Raw genomic sequence first — 22,566 nt, forward strand, 5'->3', positions numbered from 1 at the left:
TAAATACTGCTCTAAAACTACAAAATCTACTGGTGTTGGTGCATTCATGCAGAGGAACAAGTACAACGTTCTGGAATTATCAGCTCAGTCCCCAGACCTGAATATTATTATAAATCTGTGGTGTGATTTAAAGAGGGCTGTTCATGATCAGAAACCATCAAACCTCCTGACTGAACTGTAGATGTTTTATAAAGAACAATGATCCAAAATACCTTCAACCAGAAGCCAGACTCTCATTGGAAGCTATAGGAAGTGTTTAAAGGAGGATCTACTGATGTAATTGATGTCATTTGTCTGTTGGGGTTCCCAAATTTCTGCACCTGCCTAATTTAGTTTAAAGAATTGTTGCACACGTTCTGTAAATCATATAGACTTCATTTTACTTCTCAAATATCACTGTGTTTATCTACCAAATGATATACACTGCTTGTTAAAAGAAAGTGAACACCAAAATAACACATCCTAGATCTCAATTAATAAAATCTTTATTTATTACATAGTGGAATGCATTGAGAACAAAATAACATAAAAATGATCAATGTAAATCAAAATTATTATCCCATGGAGATCTGGATTTGAAATCATACTCAAAATCAAGATGAAAAAATAAACGACAGGCTGATCAGACTTCAGTGGAAACTCCTAAAGATTAGTTAAAATTAGACTCAGTAGTGGGTGTGGCTCCACATGCCCGTATGACCTCCCTACAACACCTGGGCTGCTCCTGATGAGGTGGCGGATGTTCTCCTGAGGGATCTCCTCCCTGACCTGGATTAAAGCATCAGTTTTTTTGAGCAGTGTATTTAACTGAAATTGCATCTGTGACCAAGACAGCAAGTCTTTGTGATGCATCAAGAGCCACGGTATCCAGGGTAATGTCAGCATACCACCAAGAAGGACCAACCACATCCAACAGGATTAACTGTGGACGCTGTAAGAGGAAGCTGTCTGAAAGGGATGTTTGGGTGCTAACCCGGATTTATGTAGATATATAACAATTTACAATCCCTCAGTCATGACTTGCTTAAAGGCTGCAATTTATCTCTGTAGGTGCCCCAGGGTTCTATCTTCTCTTTTGAAAATGTTTCACAATATCAAGAAAATCAAACAAAAAGATTTTTCAAGAAATCAGAGTTTATTTATAACATATAGAAAACTTCTTAGAAAACTTTAGTAAAACATTAGGGCATTTATTTCTAATTTACATAAAATAAAGGAAAAAGAAAACTCAAGAATAGAAGCACATATGTATTTCTTATTAGAGACTATTTAAAGATACATAAATAAGTAAAACCGTATGAGTTCAGTGAAGTTTAATGCTTTGAGAAAACAGATAGGCTTGATCTATTTAAGTTTTAAAAACGTATTTAACACACTAAACTGAATACATAGTGTAATAGTGAAATGCACCTGCTCTGTTTAAGTGGACATAACTCAAACGGCAGTGTTTAAATATTGATCTTACATCCAGCATCTAGTCCTGACTACACAATGATGGTAAGAGTAAGGGATTAGAAAGACACATCTAGTACAGTATGCACATAAATGGTACCGGGAGCAAATGGGAGAATTCAGTAAATATATATATATAAATATAAGGCACACAACACAAAGATCAATCAGTGTAGATCAATTGAATCAATTCATCTTAACCAGTAGTATGATTTATCCATTTTTTTTACGTGATCCAAGATTTCTGTAGTACAGTAGAGCAGTTTGTATAGATTGTACTGTGTGGAAATATTCACTAAAGTTCATTTTTAATGCAATACCTGAGATTATAACTGATCTGTAACAAAATAAAAGCATAATTTCTCTTCTTTCAGTCTTCAGGAATGAAGCAGCGGTGCCTCCTGAAATAAAGAAGACATCATCAGCCATACAGGACATGAAAAAACACTTACACTGTTTTTTTTTTGTTTTACAGTGTGATTATGGAGAGGCTGAAGAGGCTGAAACCTCACTTTTAGTGAAAAACACCCACCAATATCCCATAATATCAAAACCACCAGCCATATACTGTCTAGGTCCTCCCAATCATGATACCTAAACAGCTCTGATGCACTGAGTTATGAACTTCACAAGACGATGATCTGAAGATCCCAAGATCTCTGTGGCAACTGGCACCAATCTATTGGCAGAGGAAGCTATAAGTCCTGTGAGGAACCTGTAAGTTGTGAGGAAGGTAGGTATAGGTAAGATGTGTCTGATGTTCTGACCCTCCAGTTATCTAGACCATCACTGTTCTTGTTAATGTGTCTCAGGTTCTCAAAATAATGATAGTGGTATACACAACAACTTTAATAACTAACTGTTCTCTGTCACTGTGTGTTGTTCCCACGTGAGCCCTGCTCCTCTGTGTCCCCTGTCTCAGTAGTTTTCCACCACGTGTCTCATTTGTAGCTCCTCCCCTTCCCCAGGTGTTTCCACTTCTAGTGTGTTTCATGTTACTATAAATAGCCCTCCTCTGTCACTTGTCCTTCGTCGGTCTTTGCAGCTTCGCCTGTCGTTCGTCTCTCTCTCTGTGTTCCATAGTTATCTCTGTATTTCATAGCCTCTGTTCTTCGCGCCTTAGTTTCTTTGTTTATCTCTTGTTTATGTTTCTAGTTGCTTGTTTATTTCTGTGTTACCTTGCTCCTTGTATATACCCCTGCTTTGTGTTCATTAGTTTATTCCACTGTATATATTTCCCTGCCCTGATTTTTGCCTTGCCTACTCTGTGGATTTTTGTGTATTACCTGGACTGCTTATCATTTACGTTTTTTGGATCAACTCTGATACTGCCTGCTTCGTGTATGAACATTGGACTGCCTCACTATCCGGTAATGGTCTTTTCCTCCTGGAATCTGCTTAACAGTATTATCTACCAACTGCTACTGTTTTGTTTTGTACCCTGTGTGTTTTTAATAAAATCCTTAACTGGTTCCGCGAGTGTCTGTATTCTGTACCCCACCATGACAGTTAATGTTATGGCTGATGAGTGGTAATGTTTAAGATGTTGTATGCTGTACCTCCTCATTCCCCTCTGAAGCTTGACGGCAGTCCCGGCAACCCACGACGAACATGGTCACAGTGCAGATGACTAACAGCAGAATAAGTCCTGAAACCTTTGGGAAAAAAAAAAAAATTAGTTATGAAAAATGTCCTCACGCTAATAGTGGCAGTGCTTTAGACCGCTGGACCACTCAGCGCCCTGTTGTGACAGTATTAAAAAAAAAAAGAAATGTTGATAGGTAGCAATGGCTTACCTGGGACCATCCAATGAAGCGTTGATACAAGGCCTTTTCTGGCAACTGCCCCGAACTCGACGGAACACACCACACCATCTCAGGCTTATTGTCATCCAGTTCATAATTTCCTTTCCAGTAGGTCAACCCACAGGCCACGTACTGACCGTCCAGGAGCAGCAGAACGACCCACAGGATCGAGGGGATCAGGCAGGGAATGAGGGCCTCTGTAAAACGACTTCCGCACGAGCACCTCCTGCAGCGATGCTGACACGGCCGGATAAGAACCAGCATCAGGGTGAAGAGCATCACAGCCGGCACCACAAACGTAAAGAACACAAACGCCTCGTTTACCCCAGGCTTACATGGACACGACAGCACCATCCCCATCAGCTTCACAGCTCCTAACAGCAGCAAGAAGAACGTGATGGTGGTTGGGAGAGGAGATCGCAGAAAGTTGATTAGGCAGGTCATCGTTAGAGGCAAAGCTGCTCTTGTTTTCTGCCAAACGATCACCACCACCTCCTGAATCCTGACAGACATGCAGTCTACTGGGATAAGAACTATTCCAACAAATGGATTTAAAAAGCAGAATTCAGAATGCAGAAGCAATAGAACAGAGCAATATCAAGATGTAGATGTTCAGTAAGAAAGATCCCTCTGCTGCCAATCCGACAATCTGTGCTTATGTTCTGAGAGTATTACGAACAAAGGTTTTTCTTTTGTTGGCGTCTGTTAGTTTCACTTTCTGCTGGGTTTTGAGTCGGACTTGTGGTAACTAACAGGAAAGAAGCTGGTTGTTGTTTTAGAAACTAGTTAAAGGAAGTCTCATAAGACCTGTGGTTTACATCAAGAGGTTAAGTTGCAGCTAACGCTGGCACACCAATTGCAGCTTGTCTACTAACTCTAGATAGAAGTACCACCGATGGAAGAGGACTCTCTGGAACAGATAATGAACATTAAACTTTTAGCTCCATGCCTGAATTCATGGTGCTGCATCCAAAGTTTGGTAAACATCCAGCATCCTGACCTCACTAACTATCTTGTCTCTGACCGCAATCAAATCCTTACAGCCATCAACTCAATCTTCTCATAGAATCATTTGAAGACCATGTAGCATGGACTTTTAGTACCTCTAAGATACTTTTTTTAGATAGATTTTTCAAATTTTTGGTTGTTTGGACCAGCAATTTCAGTTAAATATATCATATAGCAGACGAACACAGTGATATTTGAGAAGATAAATAAAGTCCATAGGATTTAGAGAAAGTGTACAATAATTATTTAAACTAAAATAGGCAGGTGCAGAAATTTGGGCACCCTTGTTGTTTTATTGATTTAAATATCTTTACCACTAATTATTGGAACACAAAATTTGTTTGGTAAGCTAATTGACCCTTGACCTACACTGATTGACATACACAGGTGAATCTAATTATGAGAAAAGGTTACGGAGCCAAGTGCAATTTTTCTCTCCTCTTTGAATCTTCTCTGAAGAGTGGCAACATGGGAGCCTCAAAACAACTCAACTCTTAAAAGACCTGAAAACAAAGATTGTTCAACATCATGGTTCAGAGAAAGAATACAAAAAGCTCAAAAATCTCAGAGATTTTAGCTGTCAGTTTCCACTTTGAGGAACAGAGTGAGGAAATGGAAGACCACAGGCACAGTTCTAGTTAAAAACCTAAAGTGGTAGAACAAGAAACATCTCAGATAAGCAGAGGAGAAGGATGGTGAGAACAGTCATAGTCAACCCACAGACCACCAGAGGTCCATAACCTACAACAACATCTTTCTGCAGATGGAGTCACTGTTCATCGTTCAGTTATTCAGCGGACTTTACACAAGGAGAGGCTGTATGGGAGAGTAATTCATGCAGAAGAAGCCTTTTCTGAGCACACGCCACAAACAGAGTCGCTTGAGGTATGCTAAAGCTAAAGCAGGTTTCGAAAAGTCAGCTTCATTTTGGAATAAGGTGCTGTTGGACTGATGAAACTACAATTGAGTTATTTGGAGGGTGGTTATTTATGCATGGAGGAAAAAGATCACAGAATTCCAACACAAACACTTTACTGCTCCCCACTGTAAAATGTGGTGGTGGTTCATCATGCTGTGGGGCTGTGTGATCAGTGCAGGTACTGGGAATCTTGTTAAAGTTGAGGGCCGCATGGATTTCAGCAGATTCTTCAGAACAATGTTAAAGAATCAGTGAGAAAGTTGAAGTTTAAGTTGCTGCAGGGCTGGATACTTCAACAAGACATCGACCCTAAACACTGGGTGTGTCCAACAGTTTCTGACACTCACCATCAGTGTGTAGTGATTCCCCCTGGGCTAGAAATAAATCAACTTCCCCTTTAGTTGTAATAACTTGATGTTTTAAGTTATGCTAACTCAAGTTTTCATTCTTCATTAACTTTTTAAAGTTTTTCACAGAGTATTTTTTGGTTTGTTTAACACTTCTTTTAAGTTACTACATGATTTCCTATAATACCTGGCAAGTTCTGAATTTTTTGAAAAACAAGGGACATTTTCCGCCGCCCGGTTTGAGCCGTCCCACTAGCCCACCTGAGGTTCAGTATCCCTTACATTTTAAGACAGGTTTACAAGAAATCTAAAATAACCACCTGGTAACCACTTACAGACTACAATTAAATGATCAGAATCTAATAACCTTTGTTGACACTAAAATGTTGTGGACATTCTTACATATGTAATTCTTATAATACAGCCTAAATGAAAACACTTTTCTAAATATTTACATGAAGTCTTCACTTTTTTGGCAGGAATGTATATTTTTTATTCAGTGGATTTAAAATTGAACAAAGGGTGCACAAATTCTGCAAAATGAGCTTTTACTAAAGGACATGGACCAGATATATTCCATCAGTGAATCCATTCCTCGATAAAGTACCCAAAACAGTACATCAACAATGGATTTCGTGTAGCAATGTAATAATGTAAACATTTCACTTGTTTCTGATTTGTTCTTTTACCTTTTATAACACAAAGGGACAAATTATTAAACGAAATATTAATAAAAATCAGTTCTAAGGGGCCTACACAATTAATAATCTTTATTTGATATTCCTCTAGCGGGCAACAAAAACAGCTCGGGAGTACTTCAGGATAATAAAGTAAGTGGTGGTATGATGTGTCTAATACGCTGCTGAATTTACATAAGCTGACTGGCTGTTTCTCCTGAAAGGCGGGACTTTCTCCTTGAACTGGCACTATGATTGGCGTTAAGAGATATAATAACTTCTCATTAATAATTCATTTTTTTTATAATACGGGAAATTTACAGGAAAATACTAATACGGGAGGACGGCGGGAAAGAGCCGTAAAATACTGTAGTTTCCCGGCCAAAAAGGGAGACTTGACAGGTATGTTTCCTATGTGTTTCTTCAAACTTTTGACTGATACTGTAAATGACAGTGAATAAAAGCAATGTAAAAGAAATGCGCAGGCATGTAGTGGTAAGGAAATTTGGTTTATTTCAGATCTAGAGTCACTGGTCCAAGATCAGATTAGGCGACACAATCAGTGCCTGTAGATAAACGATGCAGAAATGAATACTTAACTTACACAGAACTGTTTATTTATATAAGAATTAAGTTAAAAGATTATCATTTATCATTTAAGCACTTTGATCGCGACCCAACTTGAAGTGGGACCAGTGTACCCAACATACTGTACAATCAGTATAAAAGTACAACATGTAATACATTACCTGAAAATACGAGCCAACCGGACATATAAATCAAATATAAAATTATAAAACCTTTTTTTTTTCCCATTCCTAGTTTCAAGTGTGTACATTTGTTTCAGCAGAGTGTTTTCTTTTCCACACTCCTCAGATTCTCCTCAGGTTTCTGTGGATGTGTGTGTAGTAGAAGTATATGGAGCTTGTGTGTGGATTTGACTGTCAAGAGAAGAAGATTTGAATGCAATTAAATAATTAAATATATGAAACCAAGATACTGTACTAACATCTACAGCTGGGTTCTGTATCTTTTGGTTCTGCATATTAGAAAGCCTACAAGGTATAAAGGGTACCGGATACAGTAGCGCAGGTATTACTTCGCAGAGCCATTCAGTGATATCAAAAATAAAATCTGTGCTATGTGAATATGATCTTTTCTTAAATATGTGTCTTAAATATGATCTGTAGTTCTAGTAAAAGGCAGAGGCAACTCGGGATTATAATCTCTATGCCTTGGTGATGATGCTACCACGGGCAGCTGTGTGTGTATATATATATATTTATTTATATATATATATATATATATATATATACATATACTGTATATAATATTCAACAAAATCTACATAAAGTCTCCAAACAGTCTTCAGAGCAGCGTACTGTGGTATTGTTGAGTGCATTGTTTTTGTGAGAAAGCAAAATAATAAAAAAATAAAATAAAAAGAAAGAGATGAGAACGTGTTCCGAGTCCAGGATCGGCAGGCGTGTGAACAGACGTGACGACGGACGAGCGCTCGGTCGTCCGAACCTGATTAGACTTATAAAAAGTGTTTTTCTCCTCAGTCCGTTTTGTACAAGTCCTTAGAAAAAGATGAGCTAAGTTGTAAAAGCTAGGTTCACGCGGCTGTCTCACGGATGGCCGTTTCCAGTCTCTTTGGGAGCGGATCTCTCCGGAAGTCGTTCAGCCGGATGATGGGTTTCCGGCATTGCTGCCCGTCGACGTACATCTTGGCATAGATGGGATTGGAGTAGTTCATAGCCTGGAAATACAAGCAATAAAAGCAATAAAAAAATTAACTTTAGAACAACACTTTAAATCAACAGAATCTAGCCAAATACAACACAAGTAAACACCAAATTCATTTATTTTATTTTATTTTTTTAGAATTTTATTTCTAATTTTTCCCATTTTCTCCCCAATTTGCACGGCCAATTACCCAACCCACTCATTAGGTGTCCCCCTATCACTAGTAATGCCCCAACACACCAAGAGGGTGAAGACTAGCACATGCCTCCTCCGATACATGTGAAGTCAGCCACTGCCTCTTTTCGAGCTGCTGCTGATGCAGCATTGCCGAGTAGCATCACAGCGCGCTTGGAGGAAAGCGCAGCGGCTCGGTTCCGATACATCAGCTCACAGACGCCCTGTGCTGCAGACATCACCTTAGGAGTGATGTGGGGAGAGAGCGCCATCTACCCACCCGGAGGGAGCAAGGCCAATTGTGATCCCTCTGAGCGCCGACAGCTTGATGGCAAAGCTGCATGAGCGGGGGTTTGAACCTGCGACCTCCTGCTCATAGTGGCCCAAATGCAGTTTTTAAATGAAGGTTTTTACTAAATAATTTTAGAAAAAATAAATACAAATCTACATGGCCATTTGTAAAAAAGTATTTGCCTCTAAACTGGTTGGGCCACCCTTAGAAGCAACAACTGCAATCAACAACCGTTTGCGTTAACTTGTGGTAAATGAGTCTTTCACATCGCAGTGGAGGAATTTTGGGACATTCATCTGTGCATTTTGCATAAATATATGCAAATTATATATAATGCACATTGTATTACATGAAATCAACAACTCTTAATTAATATCAACTTACATTCAGCATATTTTATATGCAATTATTAAGAGATGGAAGTCCATGGGGAAACGGCGGTGACGGTGGCATTTGTTAATGTTTTAGTCAAAGAGACTAATTAACAACTTATAGTATTAAGTAGAAGCATAAAATGTCTTTAAATTGGGAATTTGAGCGATGTCAGCTTACAGAGTTCATTTCATTTGAAATAACATTAGTTTAAAATTGTACTTATGAGTCTACCGAAGCCAGAAGTTGAGAAGTTGAGAGAACAAAAGTGTTTAACTTCAATTTCCTTAAAATTCACCCATGTTGAATCTACTTAAAAAAAGGTCAATCAAAAGTAAAAGTAAAGTAAAGTAAATCAAATGGTTTTGTTTTAGGAGGGGGTAGGTTGTACTAATACAGGTTTTGGTTGTATTTGTACATTTGTACATTTTCCAGACAAAGCTTTAAAAATAGGCACCTTCACCCATTTCTTTCTGGGGTAGTCAGATTGATCCTTTTCACTTTCATTTATTGTTCCTTACAGTTCTGAGAAAAAATGCTGTCCTGTGACTTCTTTGTCACCTTGTTTAAGAGTTTTTTGTACTAGGAGAGGTTTTGCTTGTACTAAAATTGGGGTCACTTGTATTAGGATGGGTTTGGATTGTGATATGAAGCATTTATGGTTGTATTATCAATGTTTTGTTGTACTGGGATGGGTTTTAATCATAACTGGTGGGGCTTATGTTTTTGATTGTATTAAAAGAGATTGTTTCGTAATGGGGTGAGTTTTGGTTGTACTAGATAGGAGACTGGTTGTGCTGGGATAGGTCTTGTATTACCATGTGTTTTGTTTGTCCTGGCATGGTTTTGTTTGTACTAAAAAGGGTGTGGATTGTACTAGGAGAAATCTGGGTGTATTTATACGGTTGTAGTTGAACTAGGAGTGGGTTTGGTTGTACTTGTAGTTTGGATTTAAGCTGTGGGTAGTGGGGTATGGAGCTGTTAAAGTGGATTTGAAGAGGTGTTGATGTGACCATACAACAGTGTGGCAGAATAAAAGCAGAACAGAAAGAAATAGTGCAAAATAAAATAGTGCTGGAAGAAAAGGTACATGCAGTGGGTAAGTGAGAGAGAATAAGAGAGAGAAAGCGAGAGAGAGAGCTCACCTGTCCTGGGATGAGCTCTGTGGGGACAGAGTGAACAGGTAAAGTGTGTGAGGGGTGCAGAGGGTGGGGGGGAAGATTTCGAGGGTCACTGGATCTCACACACCAGCCCTTTATTTTGAACAAGTGAAAGAGACAGAAGGGGAAAGTGAGAGAGAGAGAGAGAAAGAGAAGAGACCAACATTCACTACATACTCTGTGCAAAGTGTTAAACAATTCATTCCAATCATGCTCAAACAGAACAGTGTAAAACAGTGCAGTTAAAGGTTAAAACCTGCTGCATCTGCAGTGCACAGTCCATCATAATAGATACATTTTATTTTAGAGTGTTTTATCTGATTTATATGTCTGTTTAAATGACTGGTGCACATCTTATTACCATATTTTCACACTATAAGGCACACCGGATTATAAGGCGCATTAACTGATCTGTTTTCATACATTAGGTGCATCAGATTATAAGGCACATTTTATGCAATACTAAAAACTAGTAGTAGGAACTGAGGTGTCGCCATGTTTTCTTCTAAATTCAGCAAGTCTTGTCGCTGGGTGGCGAGACCTGTAAAGCTAAGCTAAGTTAAGTAAACAAAACTGAAAAAAAAAACTCTCAGACGAGTCGGACAAGTTACTTGAGCGCTGGATGTTAATCTACACAGATTTCTCTCCTGAAAACTGTTTATTTGGACGAGTAAATTGCTTCCGTTTATTTGCGGTAAGCTTAGATTTCCAGATTTCCACTAAAGCTGAAGCATTAGCATTAGCGGTTAACCGCTAACGGTTAGCGGCTAATGAACCTTGAGGGTTCCGTTAAGTCAGGGCAATATTAGCTAGCGTACGTAGCTTGTTTTAACACGATAAACACTGTGCTAGCCTGATTTAGCAGCAGGGTACAGGTCGATAATAGTCACCTCTGGACAACAAAAGATCTTGCACTCAGCGCGATTAATGCTAATGCTGCTCCAGCAGTGATAGCCGGGGTTAGCAGCAGGCTACAGGCCGATAACACTCACCTCTGACCACTTTGCGCAGTTAGCAGCTAATGCTAATACTGCTGGAGAACTAAACTGACATTTTTTTATAACTCTGTATTTCAGCAGAGTGGCTTTACTGCTTCTTAAAACCTGCCTGGGAATATTAACACATATAGCTCACTGAATTAAAAGGCGCACTGATGATTTTTGGGAAAATTTAAGGATTTTTAGTGCATCTTATAGTGCGAAAAATATGGTTTAATTCAACTGGAAACATTTGCTTTTGTTAGCCTATATGATGCTCACTAGGCAATGTTATGAAGCTCAATCGGACATTTCTATTTATAAATACATGTTTATATTGATTAGTTTATAGGGAATAAAGCTTGTATAAAACTTTTTCCCATTTTTTTAAATTATTTAATTGGATGACACAAAGAACACCTTTGTAGTGGCCACATGCTATCAGTTGGAGGAGGCAGTGTAAATGCAGCATTACTTTTTGTTGAAATATGATCCCTAAATGCTCTCAGTTCAGAAAGCCTGTGCATGTTGGGGGAAGAGCTGAGGGTACACAGAAGAGCTCAGAAAACCTGTGGCGACTAAGACCAGCACACAACTGAAGTTAATTAGGTTTAAAAGGGATCAGTAGGACAGTGCAGTGCAGTGAATCTAATCTAATTCAGACATTCAGGGCTGTTTACTTAAAACTGTTTTAAATAACTACAAAATAGTAATCCACCGTATTCTCACCTTATGAGGATCCAGAGTGAAGCTGGGGTGCAGGAAGCTCCCAACATCCACGTGATTGTCGTGCTCCATCTCGTACATGTTGTAGGAGGGGTTTCCAATCTCCACGTTCAGCCCACCGTTCGCCATGGGCTGCCTCTGTACATGCTTTCCCCTGAGAGACAGAGGAGCAGAATCAAGAGGTGTTTCCAATAAAGTGGCCAGTGATAAAGCACAAGGTACAGTAGGGTAGGGGTGTTTCCAATAAAGTGGCCAGTGATGAAGCACAAGGTACAGTAGGATAGGCGTGTTTCCAATAAAGTGGCCAGTGATAAAGCACAAGGTACAGTAGGGTAGGGGTGTTTCTGATAAAGTGGCCAGTGATGAATCACAAGGTACAGTAAGGTAGGGGTGTTTCTGATAAAGTGGCCAGTAATGAACCACAAGGTACAGTAGAGTAGGGGTGTTTCGGATAAAGTGGCCAGTGATGAAGCACAAGGTACAGTAGGGTAGGGGTGTTTCCAATAAAGTGGCCAGTGATGAACCACAAGGTACACTAGGGTAGGGGTGTTTCCAGTAAAGTGGCCAGTGATGAAGCACAAGGTACAGTAGGTGTTTCTAATAATTTGGCCAGTCACTCTGTCCTTACCTTTGTCGTCGTTTGCAGACCAGCACCCCCACTGTCACAGAGCTCACGATGATCACCAGCAGCACCAGAGGAACGATGATGGCGATGCTTCCTGAACAAAAGAAAATATAATACACAAGTTTTAGAATATGTGCATAAGTAACTGTTTTTATAGCATATCACAACAACAGTAATCGCTCTAGACGTCTAGACGAAGTTCTAAAGAAGATTACAGAAACTCTGAAGCTGTTGTTTCTGTATCTAGAACACAGAAATCGTTTGTATGCTGTAACTGCATGTTTGGGTCGTGGAGAAGCTCAAATTTACTTCAAAGCCTCTGAGCAGTGGAGAGTGGGAGGAGGTACTCCATGGCTTGAGGTAAAATCATGTTTTATTACAGCAGTTCAGCCCCAGTGACACCAAAACCTGGATACAGGAAGAAGTGAATTGGGTTAGAGCATAACTGTAGCTGATGAACCCTCTGACCTGAGAGAAGAACCAGGTGTAAAAATGTGAACCTGTACAGGTCAGTGGGTCAGCAGAACCAGGCTGAGGAACCATGCTAATCTCAAATGTGGTTAAAATGATCAAGCATGTCAACAGTAGACCCCTTTGCTGCAATAACAGCACTTACTCGACTAGGGCTAGGATGAATAGAGGCTGAGTCAAATATAAGACTTTTTTTTTTTAGGGTAGAAGACAAGTGATTTGGGGAGAGTGCGGGGGGGCTGAGCGAGAGAGAGTGGGGTCTCTGTATATGTGTGTGTGTTCAGCCCAAGTGCTTGGATTGGAAATAATAATGCATTAGATTACTCTTAGTGGACAAATAGTCTGATTACTAAGTAATGCAGTACTGACATCACTGATTGAGTCTGAGGCAATGGTTGTTTAAGTTTAAGTCAGGCCTGAAATTTCATAGTACTTGAGTTTAAGACAAGAACAAATCTAGTTTCAGTCAAGGCAGAGACTTTGTTGGAGACAAGCCTGAGTTTGTGTCAAGTTGAGTCTAAGTAAAGCAAACTTTATTTTAAGACAAAACAAAGACTTTGTAGTAAGACTGTTGTGACTAAACATATGCAAATGCTGTTGAATCTGAGCCAAGACAACCTGATTTGAAGACATAACTGAGTCTTTGTATTTGCTAAGCAAGTCTAATACGTCTAGGACAAATCAAATGTGAGATGAGGCAGAGACTTTACCGGAATCAATTCAGAGTCAAGGCCAACACAAGGACAAGAAGAGTCTGAATGAAGACTGAGACCAAGACAGGTTGAGTCTTTGGTAAACCTGAAACTTTATAATTCTCAAGTTTGAAACATGTCTGAGATTTGGCAGTCGTTGAATCTGAGTCAAGACCAAGACCAGGACAATTTATGTTTCTTCAAGCTTGGGATTAGCTGAGTCAGAGTCAAGACTGAGACCTTGTAGTAGCTGAGTCAGAGTTAAGACCAAGACAAGGTCTGAGACAAGTTTCAAACTTTATAGTACTTCATAGTAGAGATAAGACAGAGACTTTTAAGCAGTTGGGTCAAAACTAGGACAAACTAGGACGAGTTTGATTCAAGACCAAGAATTTGTTGTAGCAACTCTTTGAATTAGCCTTGTATCTCAAGGCTGAGATTAGGGCACATCTACTGGGTCAAGTTATTGTCAATACTAAGACTAAGACTTTGTAGTTGACAAATCCAAGTCAAAACAGATACCACACAACAACCCTCTAGTGTCTAAGACCAGGACAATTGGCTAGCTATGCCCCAGCAGCCACAACCACCTGAGATAACATAGATGCTGCTGAGCATCACCTTAGGAACCACATGGAATGCCACAGAAAACAACTAGTGTGACTCTTACAACTACTAAAACAATACCTTAGCAACCACCTTAAATAACATATGGACCCCTCAGCAATATCTAAGGAAACACCTATGAATACCATTATAAACACTACCAACACCATACCGACCCCAACAAACTACCTGACATTGCATTGCAACCATCATCTACCAACACCTCAGCAATACCAGGGTTAAGGGGAGATGCTCACTGAGTGCTCTCCAGCTATCCGTCTCCAACTTCCAGCTTTTCCGTTTTACCGCCGCTGTTCTGGCCTCCAGTCAGATCCAGATCCACACACTGCTCAGGGCTTACCCCAGCCAAGCAGACTCTGCTTTAAAATATCACTCCTCAGACCTGCAGCAGCATTAAGTTCGGTCATTGCCGTCTCTCTGGAGAAACCTCCAGGCGGCGCCCAAAATGCCAAGGCGGAATCTGCACTGAAATGTCAGCAAAGCAAACAGCAGGACGGCGTCTCTGTCTGACTCAGTGCGGCCTATGCCGAGCAACGGACATTAAAGCGCAATAAAGAGAGAGAAGCCGGCGAGAAGAGCACCTGGGAATTATTACAGAAGGCCAGGAGGTACATCTAAAATGCCACTGAGCCGGAATTACAGCAGAGGGGAGCAACACGTTTCCGTTATATTAAAGGTGCAAGAGGTGGAAAAACTCCCCGAATGCTTTAGAGAGATGATCCAACAATCACAGACTCAGTCACAGAATCAGTGCCGCTCGTTCTGTCCGAGTCCGGCTGAGACGACCAGGCCAGAAGATCAGCGGCGCAGGAAAAGCTCGGCCTGTGACTGTGAGGCTGGTTATTTATGGACCTTAAGCCTGCTTACGAAGTCTTCATGAGCTTAAACTCATCATTTCTACCGCCTGCAGACGAAAGGTCATTACTGTGAAATGTCAGCGCCGCCAATAACAAGCAGAGTTTAGAAACCTAAAGTTTATACGAATTTGATTGACAGTTTTTCTTTCCCAACAATTTAAAAGCAAATAAAACTTGTATCTTACTGTAATTATGGTGGCAACTATATAAATATAAGATTTATATTTTTCTTCATATTACACTTATAAAAGAAGTTTTAGCCCAAAGGAGGTGTCAGACTGCCATGTTATTCCCTAAAGGAAGATAAAGCTTACCAGCTGAGATGGACTGATCAGTGGTTTTGGGGCAGATTTCAGTCACTGACCGTTTTTCATCTTGATTGGCCGATCTCTGATACCAATTGTGGGTGGGGCCAAATGGCACATCCACATCCACGCCTAAGCAAACACTGGTAATTTATGCTGAGAGTAAATAAACAGTTTTACTGACTAAAATAAACTAAAATAAACATATAAAATAAACATTTCTTTTTAGGAAAGATATATGTATATGTAAACAGTTTTAACCCGCCTCACATTCTGTTTTTCGGAGTCAGCTTACTGTCTAAAACAGCCCATATTTACTGATAAATATATACAGCTCTGGAAAAAGAGACCACTTAATTTTTTTTAAAAGTTTCTTTGATTTTACCAAATTGAAAACTTCTGGAATATAATATAGGAAAATAGGATGTATAGGAAGATGGATGATCACAAGCCATCAAACCAAGATGAACTGCTTGAATTTCTGCACCAGGAGTAAATGCATAAAGTTATCCAAAAGCAGTGTGTAAGACTGGTGGAGGAGAACATGATGCCAAGATGTATGAAAACTGTGATTAAAAACTAGGCTTTTTCCAACAAATATTGATTTCTGAACTCAACTGAAACTTTATGAATATAAACTTGTTTTCTTTGCATTATTTAGGTTAAAAAGCTCTGCATCTTTTTTGGTTATTTCAGCCATTCCTCATTTTCTGCAAATACATGCTCTAAATGACAATATTTGTATTTAAAATTTGAGAGAAATGTCATCAGTAGTTTATATAATAAAACAACAATGTTTATTTTACTCAAACATAAAGCTAAAAATAGCAAAACCAGAGAAACTGAATTTAGAAACTGAAGTGGGGAGCTGTATCTTCCCATCTCTAGTTACCAGGAATAATAAATACATAAAAGAGACTGATCTAGTCAATCTTATCTTCATTAATCTTAATAAAAATAGCTACAAAAAAAGAAATAGTGTGTAATGCATGTGAACACTGTTCGTCCACATACTGCTGATATTTCAAATATTCTGTGTGTGTATGTATGGATGGATGTGTGTATGTATGTATGTGTGTGTGTTCGTGTGTGTGTTTCTCACTAACTCACTCTCGCTGACGTTGTCGATCCGAAAGATTTTGGAGGCGGGTCTCTCACACTGTGTTCCCGTCCAGTTGGTTGAACACCTGGAAACAGAAGCCACACCCTCATCACTTTCCTGTGTATAGAATATACAAGTCAGACTTATTCTACACAGGTAGAAACAGAAGCCACACCCACATCTCCTCATCTGAATACATTTGAGTACAGAAGCCACACCTACTTTACTTACCAGAGAATGAAAGCAACACTCATTTTACACACACATATAGCATAGAAACCCCGCAACTGAAATCAAGCCCCACCCATTTTAGACAAATGGAAATCCACACCCAGTACAGAAGTCACACCCACATCCCACATCCCCACACCTGAATATTAAACCTACATCCACTCACCTACAAAAGCCACTGCCCACTTACAAAAACCACACCCAGATCTCACACACAAGTACTGGAACCACTGTTACACCAGCACTCAAGCCACTCCCACTCTACACACCTGGAAAAGAAACCACAACCTATGTACATATCTGGAAAAGCCACACCCACATCCCCTCAATTAAATTTTAATGCCACACCCACATCTCATGTGAATATTGAAACCACACCCACATCACACCTGTGACTATAGAAGCTACACCCACATTTCCACACCTACATTTTAAAAGCCACACCCACATCTCCTCATCTGAATTTTAAAGCCACACCCACATCTCCACACCTACATTTTTAAAGCCACACCCACATCTTCTCATCTGAATTTTAAAGCCACACCCACATCTCCTCATCTGAATTTTAAAGCCACACCCACATCTCCTCATCTGAATTTTAAAGCCACACCCACATCTCCTCATCTGAATTTTAAAGCCACACCCACATCTCCTCATCTGAATTTTAAAGCCACACCCACATCTTCTCATCTGAATTTTAAAGCCACACCCACATCTCCTCATCTGAATTTTAAAGCCACACCCACATCTCCACACCTACATTTTTAAAGCCACACCCACATATTCTCATTTGAATTTTGAAGCCACACCCACATCTCCTCATCTGAATTTTAAAGGCACACCCACATCACATGTGAATATTAAAACCACACCTACATCACACCTGTGAATATTGAGGCTACACCCACATCTCCACACCTACATTTTTAAAGCCACACCCACATATTCTCATTTGAATTTTGAAGCCACACCCACATCTCCTCATCTGAATGATAAAGCCAGACCCCCATCTCCTCATCTAAATTTTAAAGCCACACCCACATCTCCTCAATTAAATTTTAAAGCCACACCCACATCTCATGTGAATATTGAAACCACACCCACATCACACCTGTGAATATTAAAGCTACACCCACATCTCCACACCTACATTTTTAAAGCCACACCCACATCTCCTCATCTGAATTTTTAAAGCCACACCCATAAGTGCAGAAGCCACAACCAAATCACAAACACACACATGTATTAAAACCACACATATCACACACTCAAGCACACATATCCGGATAAAGTGCCGTGCAGTCTAATGGGGGTGTGTGTCTGACAGTGCGATGCGATGTTAGTGAGGGTGAACTAAGCAGATGTGCAAATAGACAGATGTGTGTGTGTGTGTGTGTGTGTGTGTCGTTTCAGCGGTGCTAATGTCAGGGCACATGCTAACTCAGATGCTCGGGGGAGGATGGAGGTCGAGGTGGCAGTGCTGGGATGTTAGCGGTCACTATGGTGACCGTGGTGACCGTGGTGACAGGATCAGGCGGTACAGCGGGTCACCTACTTGCAGTGGGGTTTGTTAAAGGCGGTTATGGCACATATCCCCCGGTTCTGACAGTACAGCACACACGGGTCGACCCGCTCGTCACACCGCTGACTCTTAAACCCCGCCGGGCAGCTGAGGATGAGGAGCGCAGCGAGACGAAGGATACGTGAGGAAAACAACAACAACAGAGAACACACACACACACAAACACACACACACTCTCAAAAGACTTGAACTTTGAACTTAAACTTACCTTAAATGTTTTTAATGATATGAATTCAACTATAATTACATTATATAGCTCTAAAAACAATACAAGATCACTAAAAATTGATGAGTTTCTTAGATTTTTCCAAATTAAAAGCCTCTGGAATATAATCAAGAGGAAGATGGATGATCACAAGCCATCAAACCAAACTGAACTGCTTGAATTTTTGCACCAGGAGTAAAGCAGCATAAAGTTATCCAAAAGCAGTGTGTAAGACTGGTGAAGGAAAACATGACGCCAAGATGCATGAAAACTGTGATTAAAAACCAGGGTTAATGTTTTTTTTTGCATCTTTTTTTGTTACTTCAACCATTTCTCATTTTCTGCAAATAAATGCTCTAAATGACAATATTTTTATTTGGAATTTGGGGTAAATGTTGTCTGTAGTTTATAGAATATAACAACAATGTTCATTTTACTCAAACATAAACCTATAAATAGCAAAACTGGTTTAGAAACTGAAGTGATCTCTTTTTTTCAGAGCTGTATATAAAAAGCAGTAACCTGTAAACACATACAGTTTGAGTTACTCTGTAATAGTAGTACTGTATTTTGTATTTGATAGTATTAATGTAGTTTTGAGTACCATACCTAGTATGTAATTTTAAGTACCTTATATTTTTAACACTATAAGGGGCACCATATTATAAGGTGCACTATCAATGAACATCTATTTTCTGGTCTATGTTCATACATAAGGCGCACTAGTGGCGCATGTTATGCAACTCTAGTAAGGCACAGGGGTGTCGCCATGTTTCCCTACTACTTTGGCAGGACTTACTGCTGGGTTGGCGAGACCTGTAAAGCTAAGTTAAGTAAACAAAACTATTTCTTTAAAAAAAAACAGTTCAGACGAGTCAAACAAGCACTGGATTTTAATCTACACAGATTTTTCTACTAAACACTTTTATTTGGGTGAATAAAGTGGTTCCGTTTATTTACAGTAAGCTTTGATTTCCAGATTTCTACTAAAGCTGGAGCAATATCATTACCGTTACTGGCTAACTGCTAACGGTAATGCTAATGCTGCTCCAGCAGTGCTAGCTGGGATCAGCCGCAGGCTACAGGCCTGCATAATACTCACCTCTGAACTAGCGCTTAGCACGGTTAGCGGCTAATGATAATGCTGCTGGAGAACTAAACTGAAACTCCTGTATAATGCTGTACTTTTGCAGAGTGGTTTTACTGCTCCTTACAATCCGGTGGGTATAATTCATACATAAAGCGCACCAGATTATAAGGCGCACTGAAGATTTTTGGGAAAATTAAAGGATTTTAAGTGAGCCTTATAACGCAAAAAAATGTATTTTAGTCCATTTTCTAACAATTTAACTAGGCCAATTGTCCCACCCATTGAGCTGTATATCCCCCATTACTAATGATGCCACAGCAGATGGAGGGTGAAGACCAGCACATGCCTCCTTCGACACATGGGAAGTCATCCACCACCTCTTTTTGAACTGCTGCTGATGCAGCATCGCCAAGTAACATCACAGCGCACTCAGAGGAAAGCACAGTGACTCGGTTCTGATACATCAGCTCACAGACGCCTTGTGCTGATCCACATCACACATCATATGGGGAAAGACTCACCCAACCCACCCAGAGAGAGCAAGGTCAAGCTGCATGACCAGGATTTGAACCAGTGGTCTCCCCATTTTAGCGGCAGACCGCTGGACCACTTGGCGCCCCAGAGTATTTGAGTCTAGTGGTTGTGTAGTTCACATGTATAAAGCTTTTTCTAGATAAACAGTAACAGTAGTTGTATTGTTTTAGAATTAAATAGCTAATTCTAATATAGTTTATAATATTTACACATGCATTTTACAGGTGTTTGTGTACAAATTATGTAAAAAGGTTTGTTTAAATTGCTAGTGTAGTAATTTAAAATGGATGAGTGTTTATCACACACACACACACACACACACACAGAATACCTAACTTCGCATTATCGGAAGCTCCTAAAGGAAGGTTTACAAATGAGATCCACTGAGAGAAAAAAAACACAAAGACACACACACACCAGCAGAGCCCGAAACAGTCACTTTCACACAAATAGCACAACAGATAGCCCTGCAGTTTTAGCATGCACAAACACACACACACACACACACACACACACACACACACACACACACACACACACACACACACACACACACACACACAGGGACTGAAAAAGCCAGGGGATGCAGAGAATGAAGAACAGTGGAGAGCATGTATAAAGAGGAAGATGAGGCAGATGAAGAGCTGTTATTGTTAATATGCTAATCGCCCCGGACAATCTGCTTTCATTCAGGTCCTTTAACCTCAGAGAAACAAGCCACGCTCATCTGCATACAAATACACTCACTCCTGCAGAAACACAGCCAGCTTTTAATGACATGGAAAAAAATAACAACAATAATAATATCGATAATAATAACAATAACACTGCGAGAGAGGGATCAGCTGTGCCTGCGCTGACTGACAGGAGATCAGAGAGAGAGAGAGAGAGAGAGAGAGAGAGAGAGATATTTGAGGGAAAGGAGGGATGGTCATCATATGGCATCAGCATTCTGTTATTGTCTGCTTTTCTGTTATTTCTCTCTCTCTCACACACACACACAGAGCAAATGGGGTCACTTCAAAATAGAAAAATACACTGTGATGAAAACTCTAAAAGCTCTATCATACCAAATCCATTCATTCACTCAATTGTTCTTAAAGGCTGAGCACCACCTCCCCAAGTACCTCCCTGAAGATTTCACATTATTTTAGCTTCTAAATACGTAAAAGTGAATTAAAATGGACAATCAAATATTTAATTTACTTTAAAATCATTGAATATTGACAGAAAAACCCTATTGCTTTGGAAATTCCAGAAAGATGCTGACTGACGTCACTGGTGGAAAACAGTGAATAGAGCTGCTGTCAAACACCGTTAGCTATGGCAGACTTTGACTGTGATTTTTTCCAGAACACCTGCTAGCTAGTATAGTTTAGAGAACTGCTTTTAGTAGCACTAGCACTTATATTGGCAACCTTACTTGCAGTATTGCATGAGCAGCAATTGTGATTATAGAGCAGTATTAGCATTAGTGCTAATTGTAGCATTAGCAGAACTGCTTGTAATAGTATTAGCATTAGTACTTGTATTAGCATCCATACTTGCAGTGGTATTAGCATGAGCAGTTTTAATATCAATGGCAATAGTAATTATATAGTAGTATTGGCATTAGTGCTTGTAGTAGCTTTAGCAGAACTGTTTGTCATAGTATTAGCATTAGGACTTCTATTAGCAACATTACTTGCAGTAGTATTAGCATGAACAGTTTTTAATATTAGCAGCAATAGTATTTTTACAGTAGTATTAGCATTAGTGCTTGTAGTAGCATTAGCAACTGCTTTTAATAGTGTTAGCATTAGTACTTTTATTAGCAACCTTACTTGCAGTAGTATTAGCATGAGTAGTTTTAATATCAGCGGCAATTGTATTTATAGAGCAGTATTAGCATTAGTGCTAATAGTAGCATTAGCAGAACTGCTTGTAATAACATTAGCATTAGTATGTGTATTAGAAACATTACTTGCAGTAGTATTAGCATGAATAGTTTTAATATTAGCAGCAATATAAATTATATAGTAGTATTAGTCTTAGTGCTTATAGTAGCATTAGCAGAACTGTTTGGAATAGTATTAGCGTTAGTCCTTGTATTAGCAACCTTACTTGCAGTACTATTAGCATGAATAGTATTAATATCAGCAGCAATAAAAAATATAGAGTAGTGTTAGCATTAGCAGAACTACTTGTAATAACATTAGCATTAGTACTTGTATTAGCATCCATATTTGCAGTGGTATTAGCATGAGCAGTTTACTATCAATGGCAATAGTAATTATATAGTAGTATTGGCATTAGTGCTTGTAGTAGCATTAGCATAACTACTTGTAATAATATTAGCATTAGTACTTCTATTAGCAACAATACTTGCACTAGTATTAGCATGAGCAGTTTTTAATATCAGCAGCAATAGTATTTTTTTACAGTAGTATTAGCATTAGTGCTTGTAGTAGCATTAGCAGCTGCTTTTAATAGTGTTAGCATTAGTACTTTTATTAGCAGCCTTACTTGCAGTGTTATGAGCATGAGTTGTTTCAATATAAATAACAAGAGTAATTATATAGAAGTGTTAGCATTAGCGCTTGTAGTA

General features: G+C 39.4%; 2 protein-coding genes across 2 annotated transcripts in view; both read right to left on the reverse strand.

Moving 5' to 3' along the window:
• Positions 1-1,581: 1,581 nt before the first annotated feature.
• On the reverse strand, positions 1,582-3,915 carry si:dkeyp-122a9.2 (uncharacterized). The gene is made up of 3 exons (XM_022668186.2): positions 3,249-3,915; positions 3,012-3,107; positions 1,582-1,853 (listed from the first exon to the last, which is right to left on the reverse strand). The coding sequence occupies exons 1-3, from the start codon at positions 3,768-3,770 to the stop codon at positions 1,830-1,832; spliced, it is 642 nt and encodes a 213-aa protein (XP_022523907.1). The 5' UTR covers positions 3,771-3,915; the 3' UTR covers positions 1,582-1,829.
• Positions 3,916-6,698: 2,783 nt separating this feature from the next.
• Positions 6,699-22,566, reverse strand: part of lrp1ba (low density lipoprotein receptor-related protein 1Ba) — a 327,687-nt gene continuing 311,819 nt past the window's right edge. The window contains exons 87-92 of the mRNA XM_049470884.1: positions 18,124-18,237; positions 16,346-16,422; positions 12,287-12,377; positions 11,662-11,812; positions 9,941-10,048; positions 6,699-7,970 (exon numbers count right to left, since the gene is read on the reverse strand). Coding sequence (XP_049326841.1) covers positions 7,827-7,970; positions 9,941-10,048; positions 11,662-11,812; positions 12,287-12,377; positions 16,346-16,422; positions 18,124-18,237 — 685 coding nt within the window. The 3' untranslated portion in view covers positions 6,699-7,826. The remainder of the gene's footprint in view (positions 7,971-9,940; positions 10,049-11,661; positions 11,813-12,286; positions 12,378-16,345; positions 16,423-18,123; positions 18,238-22,566) is intronic.

The sequence above is a fragment of the Astyanax mexicanus genome, chromosome 23, assembly GCF_023375975.1.
Source record: "Astyanax mexicanus isolate ESR-SI-001 chromosome 23, AstMex3_surface, whole genome shotgun sequence".
Taxonomy (NCBI): Eukaryota; Metazoa; Chordata; class Actinopteri; order Characiformes; family Acestrorhamphidae; genus Astyanax; species Astyanax mexicanus.